Source organism: Chlorocebus sabaeus, chromosome 7 (assembly GCF_047675955.1).
Source record: "Chlorocebus sabaeus isolate Y175 chromosome 7, mChlSab1.0.hap1, whole genome shotgun sequence".
In the NCBI taxonomy this organism is placed as follows: domain Eukaryota; kingdom Metazoa; phylum Chordata; class Mammalia; order Primates; family Cercopithecidae; genus Chlorocebus; species Chlorocebus sabaeus.
Window position 1 is genome coordinate 120,114,939 of NC_132910.1, and position 22,770 is coordinate 120,137,708.

Here is a 22,770-nt window from a genome sequence, read left to right on the forward strand (position 1 = left end):
GCCAAGGGAAACTGTGACAGACTACCTGGGAAAATGGGACACTCCCCACCCAAATACTGCACTTTTCCCAAGGTCTTAGCAAACGGCAGACTAGGTGATTCTCTCCTGTGCCTGGCTCGGTGGGTCCCACACCTACGGAGCGTTGTTCACTACTAGTCCAGCAGTCTGAGATTGATCTGCGAGGCAGCAGCATGGCTGGGGGAGGGGCATCCGCCATTGCTGAGGTTTGAGTAGGTAAACAAAGCAGCTGGGAAGCTTGAACTCGGTGGGGCCCACCACAGCTCAACAAGGCCTACTGCCTCAGTAGTCTCCACCTCTGTGGGCAGGGCATAACTGAACAAAAGGCAGCTGACAACTTCTGCAGAATTAAATGACCCTGTCTGACAGCTCTGAAGAGAGCAGTGGTTCTCCCAGCATGGTGTTTGAGCTCTGAGAACAGACAGACTGCCTCCTCAACTGGGTCCCTGACGCACATGTCGCCTAACTGGGAGATACTCCCAGTAGGGTCCAGAGGAAGGATCAGGCAGCAGTATTTGCTGTTCTGCCATATTTGCTGTTCTGCAGCCTCCACTGGTGATACCCAGGCAAACAGGGTCTGGAGTGGAACTCCAGCAAACTCCAGCAGACCTGCAGCTGAGGGACCTGACTATCAGAAGGAAAACTAACAAACAGAAAGGAACAGCATCAACATCAACACAAAGGTCATCTACACCAAAACCCCACCTGGAGGTCACCAACATCAAAGACTAAAGGTAGATAAAACCACCAAGATGGGGAGAAACCAAAGAAGAAAAGCTGAAAATTCTAAAAATCAGAGCACCTCTTCTCCTCCAAAGGATCGTAGCTCCTTGCCAGCAACAGAACAAAGCTGGACAGAGAATGACTTTGACGAGCTGACAGAAGTAGGCCTCAGAAGTCGGTAATAACTAACTTCTCTGAGCTAAAGAAGGATGTTTGAACCCATCACAAGGAAGCTAAAAACCTTGAAAAAAGATTAGACGAATGGCTAACTAGAATAAACAGTGTAGAGAAGACCTTAAATGACCTGATGGAGCTGAAAACCATGGCATGAGAACTTCGTGACACATGCACAAGCTTCAATAGCTGATTCAATCAAGTGGAAGAAAGGGTATCGGTGATTGAAGATCAAATTAATGAAATAAAGTGATAGGAGAAGTTTAGAGAAAAAAGAGTAAAAAGAAACTAACAAAGCCTCCAAGAAATATGGGACTATGTGAAAAGACCAAACCTAGGTTTGACTGGTGTACCTGAAAGTGATGGGGAGAATGGAACCAAGTTGGAAAACACTCTCCAGGATATTATCCAGGAGAACTTCCCCAACCTAGCAAGGCAGGCCAGCATTCAAATTCAGGAAATACAGAGAACAAAAACAAAGATACTCCTCTAGAAGAGCAACCCCAAGACACATAATTGTCAGATTCACCAAAATTGAAATGAAGGAAAAAATGTTAAGGGCAGCCAGAGAGAAAGGTCGGGTTACCCACAAAGGGAAGCCCATCAGACTAACAGTGGATCTCTCGGCAGAAACCCTACATGCCAGAAGAGAGTGGGGGCCAATATTCAATATTCTTAAGAAAAGAATTTTCAACCCAGAGTTTCATATCCAGCCAAACTAAGTTTCATGAGTGAAGAAGAAATAAAATCCTTTACAGACGAGAAAATGCTGAAGGATTACAAGAGTTCCTGAAGGAAGCACTAAACATGGAAAGGAATAACTAGTACCAGCCACTGCAAAAACAGGCCAAATTGTAAAGATCATTGATGCTATGAAGAAACTGCATCAATTAATGGGAAAAATAAACAGCGAATATCATAATGACAGGATCAAATTCACACATAACAATATTAACCTTAAATATAAATGGGCTAAATGCTCCAATTAAAAGACACAGACTGGAAAATTTGATAAAGAGTCAGGACCCATCAGTGTGCAGTATTTGGGAGACCCATCTCATGTACAGACACACACAGGCTCAAAATAAAGGGATGGAGGAAGATCTGTCAAGCAAATGGAAAGCAAAACAAAAACAAAAACAAAAACAAAACAAAACGAAAAAGCAGGGGTTGTAATCCTAGTCTTTGAAAAAATAGACTTTAAACCAACAAAAATCAAAAGAGACAACGAAGGCCATTACATAATGGTAAAGGGATCAATGCAACAAGAAGAGCCAACTATCCTAAATATATATGCACCCAATACAGGAGCACCCAGATTCTTAAAGCAAGTCCTCAGAGACTCAGACTCCCAAACAATAATAATGGGAGACTTTAACACCCAACTGTCAATATTAGACATATCAATAAGACAGAAGGTTAACAAGGATATCCAGGACGTGAACTCAGCTCTGCAGCAAGCAGACCTAACAGATGACTTCAGAACTCTCCACCCCAAATCAACAGAATATACATTCTTCTCAGGACCACATAGCCCTTATTCTAAAATTGACCACATAATTGGAAGTAAAGCACTCCACAGCAAATGTAAAAGAACAGAAATCACAACAAACTCTCTCTCAGACCACAGTGCAATGAAATTAGAATGCAGGATTAAGAAACTCACTCAAAACTGCACAACTACATGGAAACTGAACAACTTGCTCCTGAATGACTACTGGGTAAATAACGAAATGAAGGCAGAAATAAAGATGTTCTTTGAAACCAATGAGAACAAAGACACAACATACCAGAATCCCTGGGACACATTTAAAGCAGTGTGTAGAGGGAAATTTATAGCACTCAGTGCACACAAGAGAAAGCAGGAAAGATCTAACATCGACACCGTAACATCACAATTAAAAGAACTACAGAAGCGAGAGCAAACAAATTCAAAAGCTAGCAGAAGGCAAGAAATAACTAAGATCAGAGCAGAAATGAAGGAGATAGACACAAAAACCCTTCAAAAAAAATCACTGAATCCAGGAGCTGGTTTTCTGAAAAGATCAACAAAATTGATAGACTACTAGCAAGACTAATGAAGAAAAGAGAGAAGAATCAAATAGATGCAACAAAAAAATGATAAAGGGGATATCACCACCGATCCCACAGAAATACAAACTACCATCAAAGAATACTATAAACACCTCTACGCAAATAAACTAGAAAATAGAGAAAAAATGGATAAATTCCTGGACACATACTTACATTATTACTACCTGGAGACTTTAACACTATACTCTCCCAAGACTAAACCAGGAAGAAGTTGAATCTCTGAATAGATCAATAAAAGGTTCTGAAATTGAGGCAATAATTAATAGCCTACCAACCAAAAAAAGTCCAGGACCAGATGGATTCACAGCCGAATTCTACCAGAGGTACAAACAGGAGCTGGTACCATTCTTCTGAAACTATTCCAATCAATAGAAAAAGAGGGAATCCTCCCTAACTCATTTTACGAGGCCAACATCATCCTGATACCAAAGCCTGGCAGAGACACCACCAGATAATTTTAGACCAATATCCCTGATGAACATCAATGCAAAAATTCTCAATAAAATACTGGCAAACCGAATTCAGCAGCACATCAAAAAGCTTATCCACCATGATCAAGTGGGCTTCATCCCTCGGAGGCAAGGCTGGTTCAACACACACAAATCAATAAACGTAAGCCATCACATAAACAGAACCAACGACAAAAGCCACATAATTATCTCAATAGATGCAGAAAACGCCTTCGACAAAATGCAACAGCCCTTCATGCTAAAAACTCTCAATAAACTAGGTATTGATAGAATGTATCTCAAAATAATAAGAGTTATTTATGACAAACCCACAGCCAGTATCATACTGAATGGGCAAAAACTGGAAGCATTCCCTTTGAAAACTGGCACAAGACAAGGATGCCCTCTCTCACGACTCCTATTCAACATAGTATTGGAAGTTCTGGCCAGGGCAATCAGGCAGGAGAAAGAAATAAAGGGCATTCAGTTGGGAAAAGAGAAAGTCAAATTGTCCCTGTTTGCAGATGACATGATTGTATATATAGAAAACCACATCGTCTCAGCCCAAAATCTCCTTAAGCTGATAAGCAACTTCAGCAAAGTCTCAGGATACAAAATCCATGTGTAAAAATCACAAGCATTCCTATACACCATTAATAGACATACAGAGAGCCAAATCATGAATGAATTCCCATTCACAATTGCTGCAAAAGAATACCTAGGAATCCAACTTACAAGAGATGTGAAGGACCTCTTCAAGGAGAACTACAAACCACTGCTCAACGAAATAAAAGAGGACACAAACAAATGGAAGAATATTCCATGCTCATAGATAGGAAGAATCAATATCATGAAAATGGACATGCTGCCCAAAGTAATTAATAGATTCAATGACTTTCTTCACAGAATTGGAAAAAACTACTTTAAAGTTCATATGGAACCAAAAAAGAGCCCGCATTGCCAAGACAATCCTAAGCCAAAAGAACAAAAGCCGGAGGCATCACGCTACCTGACTTCAAACTATACTACAAGGTTGGGAACAAGCCCCCCAAAATCTGGCCATAAACTAGCCCCAAAACTGGCCATAAACGAAATCTCTGCAGCACTGTGACATGTTCATGATGGCCATAACACACACGCTGGAAGGTTGTGGGTTTACCGGAAATGACAGCAAGGAACACCTGGCCCGCCCAGGGCGGAAAACTGCTTAAAGGCATTCTTAAGCCACAAACAATAGCATGAGTGATCTGTGCCTTAAGGACATGTTCCTGCTGCAGTTAACTAGCCCAATCTATTTCTTTAATAAGGCCCATACCTTCCTTTCCCATAAGGGATACTTTTAGTTAATTTAATACCTATAGAAACAATGCTAATGACTGGTTTGCTGTTAATAAATACGTGGGTAAATCTCTGTTTGGGGCTCTCAGCTCTGAAGGCTGTGAGACCCCAGATTTCCCACTTCACACCTCTATATTTCTGTGTGCGTGTCTTTAATTCCTCCAGCGCTGCTGGGTTAGGGTCTCCCTGACCGAGCTGGTCTCGGCACTACAAGGCTACAGTAACCGAAACAGCATGGTAATGGTACCAAAACAGAGATATAGACGAATGGAACAGAACAGAGGCCTCAGAAATAACGCCACAAATCTACAACCATCTGATCTTTGACAAACCTGACAAAAACAAGAAATGGGGAAAGGATTCCCTATTTAATAAATGGTGCTGGGAAAACTGGCTAGCCATATGTAGAAAGCTAAAACTGGATACCTTCCTTATACCTTATACAAAAATTAATTCAAGATGGATTAGACTTAAATGTTAGACTTAAAACCATAGAAACCTTAGAAGAAAACCTAGGCAATAACATTTAGGCCATAGGCATGGGCAAGGACTTCATGACTAAAACAGCAAAAGCAATGGCAACAAAAGCCAAAATAGACAAATGGGATGTAATTAAACTAAAGAGCTTCTGCACAGCAAAAGAAACTACCATCAGAGTGAACAGTCAACCTGCAGAATGGGAGAAAAGTTTTGCAATCTACCCATCTGACAAAGGGCTAATATCCAGAATCTATAAAAAACTTAAACAAATTTACAAGAAAAAAACAATTCCATCAAAAGGTGGGCAAAGGATATGAACAGACACTTCTCAAAAGAAGACATTTATGCAGCCAATGAACATGAAAAAATGCTCATCATCACTGGTCATTAGAGAAATGAAAATCAAAACTACAATGAGATACCATCTCACGCCAGTTAGAATGGCAATCATTAAAAAGTCAGGAAACAACAGGTGCTGGAGAGGATGTGGAGAAATAGGAACACTTTTACACTGTTGGTAGAAGTGTAAATTGGTTCAACCATTGTGGAAGACAGTGTGGTGATTCCTCAAGGATCTAGAACTAGAATTACCATTTGACCCAGAAATCCCATTACTGTGTATATACCCAAAGGATTATAAATCATGCTACCTTAAAGACACATGCACATGTATGTTTATTGTAGCACTATTCACAATAGCAAAGACTTGGAACCAACCCAAATGCCATCAATGATAGACTGGATTAAGAAAATGTGGCACATATACACCATGGAATACTATGCAGCCATAAAAAAGGATGAGTTCATGTCCTTTGCAGGGACATGGATGAAGCTGGAAACCACCATTCTCAGCAAACTATCACAAGGACAGAAAACCAAACACTGTATGTTCTCACTCACAGGTGGGAATTGAACAATGAGATCACTTTGACACAGGGCAGGGAACATCACACACTGGGGCATGTCAGGAGCTTGGGGTCTGGCAGAGGGATAGCATTACAAGAAATACCTAATGTAAATGATGAGTTGATGGGTGCAGCAAACCAACATGGCACATGTATACCTATATATCAAACCCGCACGTTGTGCACATGTACCCTAGAACTTAAAGTATAAACAAAAATAAAAAAAAAGAAGACGACTCAATGAACAGTTGCCTTCAAGAAACAGACTTCACCTATGGATACGCACACAGGCCAAAAATAAATGGATGAACAAAGATATTCTATGCCAATAGAAACCAAAAAAGAGCAGAAGTAGCTATGCTTACATGAGACAAGAACTATAAAAAGATACAAATAAGGTCAAGAGATCAATTCAGCAAGAGGATATAACAGTTATAAATATATATGCATCCAATACTGGAGTACCCATATTATCAGAGGAAATATTATTAGAGCCAAAGTGAGAGATAGCCCCCAATACAATAACACCTGGAGACTTTAACACTATACTCTCAGCATTGAACAGATCATCCAGACAGAAAATCGACATAGAAACATCAAACTTAGCTGACTCTAGAAGCACTGCCTAGGGGTCATCACAGCTCTGCAAGGAGCAGCAAAAGAAAAATATAAAAAAAGAAAAGAAACATCAGACTTCATCTGTATTGTAGACCAAATGGACCTAATTGACATCTACAGAACATTTCATCCAACAGTTGCAGAATACAGCTTCTTCTCCTCAGTACATAAATCATTCTCAAGGATAGAACACATGTTACGTCACAAAACCAGTTTTAAAACATTCAAAAAACCTGAAATTATACCAAGTTTCTTCTCTGACCACAATGGAATAAAACTAGACATCAGTAACAAGAGGAATTTTTGGAAACTATACAAACAGATGGAAATTAAACAATATGCTTCCAAATAAACAGTGGGTCAATGAAGAAATTAAGAAGGAAACTGAAAAAATTTTGAAACAAATGATAATGAAAACACAATATACCAATACCTCTGGGATACAGCAAAAGCAGTACTAAGATGGAAGTTTATCGGTCCCTACATCAAAAAAGAGGAAAAACTTCAAGTAAACAATCTAATGAGGCATCTTAAAGAACTATACAAGCAAGAGCAAAGTAAGTCCAAAAGTCGTAGAAGAAAATAAGTAGTAAAGATGAGTGCAGAAATAAATAAAATAGAAACAAAGAATACAAAAGATCAATGAAATCAAAAGTTGGCTTTTTGAAAAGATGAACGAAATCAACAAACCTTTATCCAGACTAAGAAAAAGAGAGAAGACCCAAGCAAACAAAATCAGAGATGAAAAAGAGGGAATTATAATACAACTGATACTACAGAAATTAAAAGGATCTTTAGAAGCTACTATGAGCAGCTGTATTTCAATAGACTGGAAAACTTAGAAGAAATAGATAAATTTCTAGACACATACAACCGTTTGGAGGTTCCTCCAGAAACTAAAAATATAGCTACCATGTGATCCAGCAATCCCACTGCTGGGTATATGCCCAGAGAAAAGGAAATCAGTATATCAAACAGATATCTGTAGTCCCATGTCTACTGCAGCACTATTCACAACAGCCAAGATTTAGAAGCAACCTAAATGTCCATCAACAGTTGAATGGATAAAGAAAATGTGGGCTATATACACAATGGAGTACTATTCAGCCACAAAAAAAGAATGAGATCCTGTCAGTTTCATGTATGGAACTGGAGGTCATTATATTAAGTGATATAAGCCAGGCACAGAAAGACAAATCTCACATGTTCTCACTTATTTGTGGGAGTTAACAATTAAAACAGCTGAACTCATGGTGATAAAAGAGCAGAACGGTAGTTACTAGAGGCTGGGAAGGGTGGTGATGGTGGGTGGTGGGGGATGGTTAATGAGTACAGAAATACAGTTAGACAGAATGTATATGACCCAGTATTTGATAGCACAACTAGGTGACTAGAGTTAAGTCAAGAATAACAACATATTGTGCATTTAAAAATAACTAAAATAGTAGAATTGGACTGTTTGCAATACAAAGAAAGGATAAATGCTTTAGGTGCCCCATTTACCCTAATGTGATTACTGTGCATTGAAAATCTGTATCGAAATACCTCATGTATGCAATAAATATATACACCTACTATGTACCCACAATAGTTAATAATAAAACATTAAGAAAAAGGAGGAATTGACAGAGAGGAAAGGCAAAGAAGACCCACAATATACAATGTGGAAATTCCCAAAGACTGAAGAAAAAGAACAGAATACTAGATGCCGGGTATTGGTGGCACATGCCTATAATCCCAGCACTTTGGAGGCTGAGGCAGGAGGATCACTTGAGGCCATGAGTTCAAGACCAGCCTGGGAAACATAGCAAGACTCCACTGCTGTTAGAAAAAAGAAAGACAAGGAGAAAGGGAGAAAAGGAAAAAGAGAAAGGGTGGGGCAGGGGGAGAGAGAAGGAAAGAAGGAAGGAAGGGAGGAAGGAAGGAAGGAAGGGAGAGAAAGAATGGGGGAGGGGAGAAGGAGGGGAGAGGGAGGGGAGATGGAAACGGAGGGGAGACAGAGGGGAGAGGAGGGGAGAGGAGGGAAGAGGGAGGGGAGAGGAGGGAAGAGGGAGGGGAGAGGAGAGGAGAGGAAGGGGAGGGGAGGGGAGGGGAGAGGGAGGAGGGGAGGGGAGAGGGAGAAGGAGGGGAGGGAAGAATGCAGGCAATAATTCAAGAGTACTTTCCTAAAATCGAGAGGATAAAAAAAGACTCCTAAAACTGAGAAGGGAAAAAAAAAACTGGAAGCTACATATTAAAAAGATACACTATGATGAGGACTTACAAAACTGATGAAAAAATTAAAGAACAATAGAGATATTTCAAACTTGTGGACAGGAAGCTTCAATATCATTAAGATGTCAGTTTTTTTCCAATTTGATCTTTGGATTTAATATAATCCCAGCCAACCCAGCAAGCTCTTTTGTGGTACAGACATAATAACTCTAAAGTTTATATGGATATCCAAAAGACCCAGAATAGCCAATAAATAATTGAAGGAGAACAAAGTTGGGGGACTGACACTATGTGGCTTCAAGAAACACTATAAAGCTACAGTAATCAGGATACTGGGGTACTGGCAAAAGAACAGAAAAAAAGTGGAACGGAATAGATAGTTCAGAAATGGCCCCGTACAAATAGAGTCAACTGATCTTTGGCAAAGGAGCAAAGATAATTCATTGAAGAAGGAATAGTTTTTACAATAAGTGGTGCTAAAAAAAACACTGTACATCTACTTATGAAAAAAATGTATCTAGACACAGACCTTATAACTCTTCAAAAATATTTACTCCAAAATAAATCACACAACTAAATATAAAATGCAAAACTAGGCCGGTTGTGGTGGCTCACACCAGTAATCCCAGCATTTTGGGAGGCCGAAGTGGATGGTTCACTTGACCTCAGAAGTTTGAGACCAGCCTAGGCAACATGGCAAAACCCCATCTCTACAAAAAACACAAAAATTAGCCAGGCACAATGGAAAAAAAGGATGCACACTGGTGGTCCTAGATACTTGGGGGTTTGAGGTGGGAGGATCACATGGGCAAGCCCTGTCTCTACTAAAAATACAAAAATTAGCCAGGCATGGTGGTGCATACCTGTAGTCCTAGTTATTCAGGAGGTTAAGGTGGAAGGATCACCTGGGCCCAGGGAGGCTGAGGCTGCAGTGAGCCATGTTGCAACACTGCACTCCAGCCTGGGCAAGACAGTGAGAACCCAACTCAGAAAAAAAAAAAAAAAAAAAGACAATATCAAGAGAACATGAAGACAAGCCACAGACTAGGAGAAAATATAGGCTGACTATCTCTAATCCAAAATGCTCCAAAATACGAACCTTTGGAACATTGTTATGATGCCCAAAGGAATGTTCATTGGAGCATTTCAGATTTTGGATTTTCGGATTAAAGATACTCAACTGGTATAATGCAAATAGTCCAAAATCTGATAAAAACCCAATCCAAAACAGTTCTGATCCCAAGCATTTCAGAGATACTCAATCCGTATTTGCAAAAGACATATTTGATAAAGGACCATTAACCAAAATAAACAAAGAATTCTTAAACTCAACAATAAGAAAGTAAAGTACCCAATTTAAAAATCGGTGAAAGATCTCAACAGGCAACTCACTAAGGTATACAGGTGGCAAAGCAGCATACAGTAGGAAGCATATGAAAAGAGGTTCAACATCGTATGTCATTTGGAGATTGCAAATAACAACAACAACAAGATACCACTACACAGCAATTAAAATAACTAAAATCCAAAACACTGATAAAACCAAATGCTGGAGAGGACGTGGAGTAACAGGAACTCTCATTCATTCACTGCAAAATGGTACAGATACTTTGGGAGACTGGTGGTTTGTTACAACACTAAATGTACTCTTACTAGACAATCCAGCAACTGTATTCCTCTGTATTCACCCAAATGAACTGAAAACTTATGTCCACACAAAAACCTGCTTATAGATGTTTATATCATCTTTATTCATAATTGCTATCACTTGGAAGCAATCACGATGTCTTTCAGTACATCTTGAAAGTGAATAAATAAACTGTAGCATATCCATACAATGTAATATTATGCGCTAAAAAGTAATGAGTTATTGAGACACAAAAAGATTACAGAGGAATCTTAAGTGTATATTACTAAATGAAACCATCCAATCCGAGAAGAGTATATACTGTATGAGTCTATTTAGATGACAGTCTGGAAAAGACAAAACTATGGAGATAGTAAAATAATCAGTGGTTGCCAGGGTTTGGAAGAAAGGGAGATATAATATAAGCAGAGGCCGGGCGCAGTGGCTCAAGCCTGTAATCCCAGGACTTGGGGAGGCTGAGGTGGGCGGATCACGAGGTCAGGAGATTGAGACCATCCTGGCTAACATGGTGAAACCCCGTCTCTACTAAAAATATAAAAAAAAAAAAAATTAGCCGGGCGTGGTGGCAGGCGCCTGTAGTCCCAGTTACTTAGGAGGCTGAGGCAGGAGAATGGCGAGAACCTGGGAGGCGGAGCTTGCAGTGAGCAGAGATCACGCCACTGCACTCCAGCCTGGGTGACAGAGTGAGACTACATCTCAAAAAAATATATATATACATCTCAAAAAATATATATATATATGTAGAGCACAGGGGATTCTTGGGGCAGCAAATTATTGTGTAATAATGGTGGTTACATAGCATTATACATTTGTCAAAACCCAGAAAAATTAAAGCACCAAGAGTAAATTTTAATATAAACTATACACCTTGGTGATAATGATGTGTCAATATTGGTCTATTGATTAAAACAAATGTACCTCTCTAGTGTGGGCTACTGATGGTGGGGGAGGCTGTGTGTGTACGGGGGAAGGGCATATACAGGAACTCTCTGTACTTTTCACTCAATTTTGCTATGTGTATTAGTCCGTTTTCATGCTGTTGATAAAGACATGCCTGAGGCTGGGAAATTTATAAAAGAAAGAGGTACAACTGAACTCACAGTTCTACGTGGCTAGGGAGGCCTCTCAATCATGGCAGAAGGCAAGGAGGAGCAAGTCACATCTTACATGGATGGTGGCAGGCAAAAAAAGAAAAAAAAAAAAAGAGACCCTGTGCAGAGAACCTCTCATTTTTAAAAAACCATCAGATCTCACTGAGATCCATTCACTATCATGAGAATAGCATGGGAAAGACCTGCCCCCCTAATTCAGGCATCTCCCACCAGGTTCCTCTCACAACACGTGGGAATCATGGGAGGTACAAGATGAGATTTGGATGGGGATAAAGAGCCAAACCACATCACTATGAATCCAAAACTCCTCTAAGAAAAGGTCTATTAAAAAAAAAAAAAAAAAAAGACACATTATGTACTGTACTAGAAAAATACACTCAATGCCAAAATACATTTTAAGAAAATGACTGGACTTTAAGTAAAAAGAAAGATACACTTTGAGCATCCAAGCAAAAAGACCAAATCACTTATAAGGTAAAGAAAATAAAACTGCCATCAGACTTTCTGCAGCAATGTTTTATGCCAGAACATAATTAAATTATATATTAAAGACAGTCAAGGAAAAACAGTAAGCCAAGGATTTTATGTGTGGCCAAATCAACCCTCACAAATACAGTCATAAGACAAACTGTTATGAAAATGGAAAATCTATGAGTGTAATGTTCACACAAGTTCTTCCTAAGGAATCTACTACAAAAAGAGTTTCAAGCAATCAGAATGACTAAAGAGACACTGACATAAGAATTGGAAGACTAAAATAAAGAACACCAAGGATCTTTTATGTTTCTCATTTAATACACAAAACAAGCCTTGATAGTAGTGTTTCCATTCTACACATGGAGGAAATGAATGCCACAGTCAGAGGAACTTATCCATGGTTGCTGAGCAAGTAATGAAGCCAGGATTGGAAACAAAGCCCATTCTCTTTCCACATGAAGCTACCCCCACATACACGAGCTAAACCCTTGTCTCTGCATATACTAGAATAGCATATTGCCTGGAATTTCGTTCTCCCCATTATCTACTTAATGATTTATTTGAAAAAAAAAAAATCTTTGATATACCCAAAAATCACTTACTCCCTGTGGCTTTCCCTTATCCAAAAGGGCCATATATATTGTCATCAATAAAATCGTATGGTACTGATAAAGAAAAGCCACCTCATCTGTGGCCCCAAAATCGCTTATTGTCTTGTGGCTTTCCCTTACCCAAAAGGGCCATATGTATTATCACTAATAAAGGCATATAGTACTGATAAAGTAAAGCCACCTCAGCTGTGGCCCCAGAGCATTTCACATACAACATCTGTAACACAGATTTTGCCACATGTGCTTTCGATGATGGTAAAAACTGTCACTTCTTTGGCTTAAAATCCCAATACAGAGCATATTCTTCCCAGTAAATGTATTTGGGAGAAAAAGAAGAGGGCAGACAACAAGTCTGGGATATCTTTCTTGACTACACAAGATAAAGTTAATTACTTAAATATCTCTGCATTAATTCTGAACTTTGTGGGTACTTTTTATTCTTGTCCTTTTCACGCAATGTTATTATCTGTTTTCATTTTTGTCTGTCCTCTGAGAGCAAGAATGATCTTTTTTTTCCCTTTATAGCTTACCATCTAACATAAAATAGTGAACACAACTAAGAAGTGTTCAAAAAATGGTGATTGAATAAATAGAAATCATAAAATAAGTTATTTCTCTGTTCCAATTCTGTGCAGATGGACTATGATGAATATGAAGAATAAAAGCCCAATTTTTATGTGGTTTAAGTATTACTGTATACCAAATTGCATATATTTAAGCAACAGAATTTTACATCAGAGGAATCAGAATCTAATATTTTAAAAGTAATAATGTTAATGAGCATCAGTGTATTATAGAACTTTTAGACTACAAAAAAATCTGAATTTTTTTTTCTCATTTTTTTCCAGAGGTTTTTGCACTGCAGGGTAAAATTATTATAATTATTTTAAAAAATGTTAGAGCCTGAAGGCATTTTTGTCTTGAATAAAGCCTGGAACATTTTGAAAACAGGCTCAGAGTAAGTTACTAGTATTTTTAATTAGTATTTGGCATACAACTGCACAATTTCCTTATACGAGAGTGTGAACAAATTAATTACAAACATACACACTTTTTGCCTTTTTTGCAGATGACTGTATGTATTTCTCAATTCAAATTGTTTTCTCCCTTTAATATTAAAGAAAATAACAGAATTATTAGCAGCCTACTTTTGCCACTTCAGTAACACGTGTATAGGTTCATTTCACTGGCTAATTCTCAGCATCTGGCTAATTCCATTATTGAACATATCAACAGTGTCATCTCCTAGGTTATTTTTCCACCAGCTCTGGATATGAGGTTCACTCAAAGCTTTTTCAGGGGAGACAGACAACAAGAGTGAGAGAGACAGAGAAGGAAAGAGAGCACAAAAGTGCAACACACATCCCTGCCTAGACACAACTTCTAAAAAGAGGAAAAGTACACTCCACTTCCTCAACATTTAAACAAGCTGTTTAATCTGAAAACATCTGTTTCATACATAGACACTCTTCTTGATGCATAGCTGTAATACCAAAGGCCACAAAAACTGATGGATCAGGAATATTTCCTCCTGCCTCATGACAACTCTCCTTCCCCAGTCCTATAATTAATAATGTCTGTCACACCTACTGAAATACCTTTTAGTCAATCTAATTCTTGAATCCATATCAAAACAGATATACTTAATCTCAATGCATTTCTCCTATATCTGTTTTCATGTAAAACATCATTCTGACTTTTCCAACTCCACCCAAAAATACTTCCTCTTCCTTTTAGATCCCATCCAGGTCTATCAGGTCAAAACTCAAGACCACCATTTGGACAGTACCCCTAGAAAATACAATCATTCTCAATCTAATTAAAAAATCATTATAATGGAAAGATAATTAAAAATAATTCACTTAAAATGGAAACATCTTAAAACACATAATTAGATTTTTAATAATATTATTTCTAGTGTAGAAAAACTACTAGTTTCTCCTTACCACTTCTAATAGATGTATTTTCTAATAGTTCTGTCTGAAGTTGTAGTTCAGCTTCTCCAAGTATCTTTAGAACAGAATCTGTCGGACTTTTCCCCCAGGCTCTTCTTGGAGATCCATTAGGATCTAATTTAATAACTTCTCCCACTGTATGTCCTATAAGAAAAAGATACAAAGAAACAATTTTCAGTAACAGTATAATAATACTGCATGGTAAGGCAGATTTTGGGTCTCTTATCCAATTGAGTGGTTCATGAGAAAAAAAGGTTACATCACAAAGACTTTCAGTGAAAGAATGATGAATAATGGCGAGAACAGAAGCAAATGAAACTAGCAATAAAAATATATCTGTAATTGCCTTTTAGAATATGAATTAAATTCTAGTTTTGGGGAATATAAAAATAGGAAAAAACCATAAATTAATACAGGCTGAGTATCTCTTACCTGAAATGCTTTGGACCAGAAGTGTTTTAAATTCTGAATTTTTTTCAGACTTTGAAATATGTGCATATACATAATGAGATATCTTGTTGATGGGACCAAAGTCTAAACATGAAATTCATTTGTTTGTTTTTTAAGAGATAGAGTCTCACTATGTTGCCCAGGCTAGTCTTGGACTCCTGGGCTCAAGTGATCCTCCCACCTTGGCTTCCCAAAGTGCTGGGATTATAGGTGTGAACCACCATACCTGGCCTCATTTATGTTTTACATCCATCTTATACACATAGACTAGAGGTAATTTTATATAATACTTTAAATAATTTTGTGAATAAAACAAAGTTTGTATACACAGAACCATCAGAAAGCAAGAGTGTCACTGAACTGGTCACCCATGTGGGCCCTCTGTGGTTGTCTAGCATCACCATCATTCCTGACTGTGAGTTTATATGCTGCTAATAAGCAATCATTTTCTTACACTTGTTCATACAGAAATACTTCATAGTTAAAAAAATAGAGACATACATTTTGGTGAAAAACTGTGTTTAAGATAACTAAGCAGCACAGTATTATCACCAGAATACCTGTGAGCTGTTAAGAAACAGCAGGCTTTTAGTCTCCACCCATGAAACTGGATTTTGATTAAAAGGTTACTCTATACTGTCTTTCATTTTACTGGCAAAAAGAAATATTAGAAGCAGCTGAGGGATCAGAAAGGGATCTGAAGGAATGAGAAGGTATTCTATCATATTGCCTTTTTAAATGGCTGGAGAGTCTTTTTGTCCTTGGGGATGCTAAATAAACCATGTGTTGTGTACCTGCACTTTGATTTTGACACATCACATGGGGTCACATGTGGGGGTGTCACACTGGTACTCAAAAGTTTCAGATTTGGGGGCATTTTGGATTTCAGATTTTGGATTAGGAATGCTCAACCTGTATTATGTTTCTATAAAATCTTTATGTGAAAAAATAGAAAAAACTAAGATAAGTGAATAACAATTGGGGGGAATATAAAAATAGAAGAAACAGAAATCAGTATTTCATTTCTATACATTTAACAAAAAAAAGAAAACAAATCTTAAAACAAACAGACATACAGACATATGGCTTAAAAAATAGAGAAAAGCATTTCTAAGAAAATTTGTCCTGCTTTATTTATCATAAGTAGGCAAATAACTGCTACTTCCCTATTGACAATAATAATTTGGGGTAAACCATTTTAATAAAATGTATCAAAGCAAAATATAAAAATTACATATTGAAGTTCGAGTATTTAGAATATTTGGTAATAATATATGAAGTATATAGGTACCTAGTAGTAACATACAGAATATAATATTATATATTATGAGGCATAAGGTATATAGACATTCAATGGTAACCTAATACATTTTGATAAAGTTAATGTACCAGTTCCATGAAAGTACATGCAAATCAGCAGATAATAATTAGTTTTGTACAGCCAAAATGATTACCAAGAGGAATTTCTGAAAGGATGGTGAAAATAGAGTAGAGAACGCAGATATAGACCCATAACTTACAATCACTGATGTTTGACAAATGTGCCAAAGCAACTGAAAAGGGGGAAAAGTTCTAACAAACAAAACTGGGATAACTGAATGTCCATAAGAGAAACCCTCCTGTCCACCCCTCCACTGGAATTTAACCCCTTCAATGCAGGCAGCGAAAACAGAGGTGGAGTCAATGGTCTCTCTGAGCTGAGGAGGAGGTGGAAGTGGGAGTCTAGGGAGGCCAAAGTGGCTAGTGTTTGCAAGGTAAGAGTACTGAAGAGTAGTAAGTTTTACAGAGAGAGAACTCAGGAAAATTGTAAAAAGCCCCTTTGAGTCTAAGACCTGAGTACTGATCAGCATATCAGTACATAATGTGTAAAGAAATTTTAGAGAAAGTTTAGAGAAAAGACTACTCAAAAGAAGCAGAGGTAACAATACTTCGAGTTCACACAGCGCCAGAAAGAGTTCCTATTCCCATAAGCCAAAAAAAATTGATTTATAATTCACAAGGTACAAGGCAGATTATTCAGAAAGGTTGTTGATGCAGAAAAGGTAAAAGATTAGCCATACGCTAATGCATAGTAATACTAATAATATAGATTGCTGCTCTGTTCCAGCTAACAAAGCTTAAAAGCAAGACTTGAAAGAGCCAAGCTATGCACAGGTAACTAAATTGTGTCCAAGAATAAAGGTCAAGAATATTTATAGAAATACAAAAATACATAGCACAAATATTAAAATTCACAACGTTTGGCCACCCCCAAAAAATTATCAAGCATGCACAGAAACAGAATATTAACTATAAAAAAAGGAGGAAAAAAAATCACTGAATCCAATCCAACCCCATAATTACAGAGATAATGTAACTAGTAGACAATGACATTTATAACTGTATTCCATATGTTAAACAAGCTAGAGAGAAGACTGACCATGATAGAGGTAAAGAAAACATTAATAAGATCCATATTGAACTTGTCCAAATGAAGTTCATATAAATGAACCTGTCCATTGAACTCGTCCATTCACACTGGACACAGAAAAACAAAATAGAAGAAATAATGGCCACGAGTTTTTCAAGTTTGATGAAAACTATAAATTCATAAATCGAAGATGCTCAACAAAACCCAAGCAAAAGAAACATGATGAAAGTGACATTAAGGCACATTATAATCAAATTCACTGAAACCAAGTCTACAGGGAAAAATCTGAGAAGGAGTCAGAGAAAAAAGACACAGAGGAATAGAGGAATAAAACTAAAAATGAGGGTAACAGAAGACTTCTCATCACAAGTAATGTGCATAAGATGCCAGTGGAGCAGCATCATTAAAGCACCAAAAGAAAAACATTTCAATTCAGAATTCTATGTCTCAGAAAAAATATCTTTGCAAAAGGAAGGCTAAATAAAATAAAAACTTTTACAGACATTTTTATGTCTTTAAAATAAAAACTTTTACAGACATACAAATGTTGAAAGAATCACCAGCAGGACTGTACTACAAAAAATCTCAAAGGAAGTCCTTTAGGCAGAAGAAAAATGATACAAAATAGATACCTTCTACACAAAAGAAATGAAAACGACATGGGTAGACACAAAATAGTTTTTTCTTATTATTTAAATAATTTTAAAGAATAAATGACTATGCTGTATTATGGGATTTATAGCATTAAAAAAATAGCACCAAAGGTTGGGAGGGAACAAATGTAAGTACAGGTGACCCTCGAACAAAGTTTTGAAATGCCGGGTTCACTTATAAACAAATTTTCTTCCATCTATGCCACCCCTCAGACACCAAGACCAACTCTCCACTTCCTCCTCTTCAGCCTACTCAATGTGAAGATGATGCCGATGAAGGATTTTATGATGATCCATTTCCAGTTAATAAATAGTAAATATATTTTCTTGTTCTTATTCCTTTAGTAACATTTTCTTTTCTCTTGCTTCCTTTGTTATAAGAATATAGTATATAATACATATAACATGTAAAATATGTGTTAATTGGCTTTATGTTATTGATAAGGCTTCTGGTCAACAGTAGGCTATTACTAGTTACATTTTGGGGGAGTTAAGAGTTACACGTGGATTTTTGACTACAGGGGGGGTTCAATACTGCCTAACCCCCATACTATTCAAGGGTCAACTATATAATATTATAATATTCTTATACCATATATGAAGTATAACTCAATTGAAGATAGGCTGTGCTAAGATAATACACTATAAACTCTGAAGCAAACACTGAAATAACAATGAGCTATAGCTAATAATTCAACAACAGAGGTAAATGGAATAATAAAAAATAACTAACTCCAAATAATGCAAAACAGGAGGAAAAAGGAAAGAAAGCATAGATGAGGCAAACAAAAAACAAATAGAAAAATGGTACACAGGCAGTCCCTGACTTATGATGGTTCAACTTAAGATTTTACAACTTTACAATGGGTGTATTAGATTGTAATCCCATTGTAAATTGAGGAGCATCTGGATTTAAATCCAATCACATTAATAATCACATTAAATGTAAATGATCTAAACATACCAGTTAAGGTTATAAGAGTGCATTAAAAAATGAATTTAACAATATTCTGCCCACAAGAAACCCACATTAAATATAAAGACACATATAGATTAAGAGGGAGAAAAGGATAAAGATATACCAGGCTAACGCTGAGCAAAACGAAGTGGGAGTAACTATATCAATATCAAACAAAGAAAACTTTTAATAAAGCAAAGATTTTTTAAAAAGGAAAAGGCTATTAATAATTACAACACAGATGAATCTCAAAAATCATTATGCTTTCAGCCAGAGGTGAGATATTAGGGGAAAAACATCATTATGCTTGAGTGAAAGAAGCCAGACACAAAAGAATACAAACTGTTAAGAGTCTGTTTATATGATATTCTAAAACAGGAACATTTAATCTAAGGTAGAAAAGAAATTCAGAAAAAGTTGCCTCTGGGAGGATAAGACCAGATAATGACTAGGAAGGGGCAAACTTTCTGGGATGATGTTAATGTTCTATATCTTGATGGCTTATTTTTTTATTTTTATTTTTTTTTGATACGGAGTCTCGCTCTGTCCCCAGGCTGGAGTGCAGTGGCACGAACTCGGCTCACTACAAGCTCCGCCTCCCGGGTTTACGCCATTCTCCTGCCTCAGCCTCCCGAGTAACTGGGACTACAGGCGCCCGCCACCTCGCCCGGCTAGTTTTTTGTATTTTTTTAGTAGAGACGGGGTTTCACCGGGTTAGCCAGGATGGTCTCGATCTCCTGACCTTGTGATCCGCCCGTCTCGATGGCTTATTTTGCAGCTCCCAGCATTTGTTAAAACCCAGCAAATATACATTTGCAATGTGTGCATTTCATTGCATGTAAATTTAACACAAAGGAAAAAACAAACATTGAACTCTAATAAATAATTACATGCTGTGAAATACTTAGGGCAAGGTATACCAGTGTCTGCAATTTACTCTGAATGGCATGACACAATGACAAACCAATTGATGGTTTTGGTATCAGGATGATGCTGGCCTTATAAAATGAGTTAGGGAGGAGTCCCTCTTTTTCTAATGTTTGGAATAGTTTCAGAAGGAATGGTACCAGCTCCTCTGTACCTCTGGCAGTATTCGGCTGTGAATCCGTCTGGTCCTGGGTTTTTTTTGGTTGGTAGGCTATTAATTACTGCCTGAATTTCAGAACTTGTTATTGGTCTATTTTCAAGGATTCGACTTCTTCCTGGTTTAGTCATGGGAGGGTGTATATGTCCAGGAATGTAACTATTTCTATTTCTTTTAGATTTACTAGTTTATTTGCATAGGCGTGTTCATAGTATTCTCTGATGGTAGTCTGTATTTCTGTGGGATCAGTGGTGATATCCCCTTTATCATTTTTTATTGTGTCTATTTGATTCTTCTTTTCTTCTTTATTAGTCTGGCTAGCCATCTATCCATTTTGTTAATCTTTTCAAAAAACCAGCTCCTGGATTGATATTTTTTTTTTGAAGGGCTTTTCAAGTCTCTATCTTCTTTCAGTTCTGCTCTGATCTTAGTTATTTCTTGTCTTCTGCTAGTTTTTGAATTTGTTTGCTCTTGCTTCTCTAGTTCTTTTAATTGTGATGTTAGTGTGTCAATTTTAGATCTTTCCCACTTTCTTCTGTGGGCATTTAGTACTATAAATTTCCCTCTAAACACTGCTTTAGCCATGTCCCAGAGATTCTGGTACCTTGTGTCTTTGTTCTCATTGGTTTCAAAGAGTATCTTTATTTCTGCCTTCATTTCCCAAGTTAGGAAAAAAAGCACCCAAAAAGATTACAGAGAACACAAGACATGAAATAGTGTCTATTCCTACCAGCCAAACTGGAAAACCTCATCATTCCTTGTGTAGAGCACTTAGAAGTGTCTTATCTCCTAAATGGGGATAATTAGCATTAGACTAAACATGGCTCTGATCTCATCTCACAAATATTAAAAATAAGACATGAATGAATCAAACTGAGCCCAAGTATTAAAACTTAACTGCATTCCAGAATAAATCTCCAGAATAATTACAAAAATACAAAAATACCTAGTACCCAACAAGGAAAAGTGCAAAATATCCTACATCCAATTAAAAATAGCCAAGCATGCAAAGAAGCAGAAGAATATGACCTGTAACAAGGAGAAAAGGCAATCAATAAAATGGACCCAATAAAATTCTAACATCTGACACAGATGTTAGAATAAGTAAAGACATTAATAAAGTTTTTACAACTGTATTCCATATGATCAAAAAAGTTAAGCAGAGACATGGCAGATAGAAAAACAACTCCTTAAACTTCTGGAGGTGAAAACTACAATATCTGAGATGAAAAGTACATTGAATAGGATTAACAGCAGATTGGATATGGCAGGAAAAAAAGACTATCATCTGTTAAAGATAGAGTAATAGAAACTATCCACAATGAAACACAACAAGAATCTAAAAACATAAAATGAAAAGAGCACCACTGAGGTATGAGACAAAAAGTGAAACTGGAGTCCCTAAAGGACAGAAGGAGGAGGCATGGAAAAAATATTAGAAGAAATGATGGCTGAAAGTGTTCCAAATGTGTCAACCATAAACCCAAATATACAAGAAGCTCAATGAATCCCAAGGACGGAAGCATGAAGAAAACTATACCAAGGCATTTTACAATCATATTGCTCAAAACCAATGATAAAGACAAATCATAAAAGCAGTCAGATAGTGTCCCCACCCAAATCTCATCTCGAATTATAATCCTGTGTTGAGGGAGATAGGTGATTGGATCTTGGGGGCTCTTCCAAGACTGATTTATGGTCTCTTATGTATTCCTGCAGTAGTCTATGATTATTCCTAGCATATTATTTATCAACTACAATTACCTCTTTACTTGCCTGCCTTTCCACTAGACCTTAAGCTCCTTAAGGGGAGGGACTACATTCTAAACATTATTATATATCCACTGCTTCAGAGTGTATTGCATATGGTAGGTATCCAATAAAGAATTGTTGAATAAATAAGCAAAGTAAATGCTATCAAGTCTTTGGGCTTTTTTCCAGTGCAAGAAAAAAATTCTACAAAAACAGTCTGTGAAAAAAATTACTTAAAATCAGATTTGTTGATGGTCAGACTTGTCCTTCTAGAATGTAAGCTCAACAAAAGCACGTTTCTGTTTTGTTTCTATATCTCCAATGCCTAGAATAATGTAAGAAAATATAGATTCTTAGTAATTATCACTGAATCAATAAATCATTAAGTCAGATTTTCTCAATACTCTCACTAAATGCCTAAGAGATGTTTCTGAGACACTACTCTGGTTCTCATCAAGAATTATTTGTAGTAACAGATTAATTTAACATGGTATACAGAGTTAAAGTAATACAATTTAAATATGTATCATTAGTTCCCTCTTTCACACTATACACTTTTGTAATAAAAATCCTTGCCATTAAGGCTGATTAGTTTGATAAGTTTTCTCTGTTCTTCACATCTCCCTGTGAGAGGGAGGCACTTCTAC

The 22,770-nt window shown here is 37.2% G+C and overlaps 1 protein-coding gene across 10 annotated transcripts in view; it reads right to left on the reverse strand.

Annotated features, from left to right (window-relative positions):
• NEK1 (NIMA related kinase 1) overlaps nucleotides 1-22,770 on the reverse strand; it is a 204,644-nt gene that overhangs the window by 60,920 nt on the left and 120,954 nt on the right. For all 10 annotated transcript variants that reach the window (XM_008000243.3, XM_008000241.3, XM_037993745.2 and 7 more), the window contains one exon: nucleotides 14,808-14,960. In XM_008000243.3, coding sequence (XP_007998434.3) covers nucleotides 14,808-14,960 — 153 coding nt within the window. The remainder of the gene's footprint in view (nucleotides 1-14,807; nucleotides 14,961-22,770) is intronic.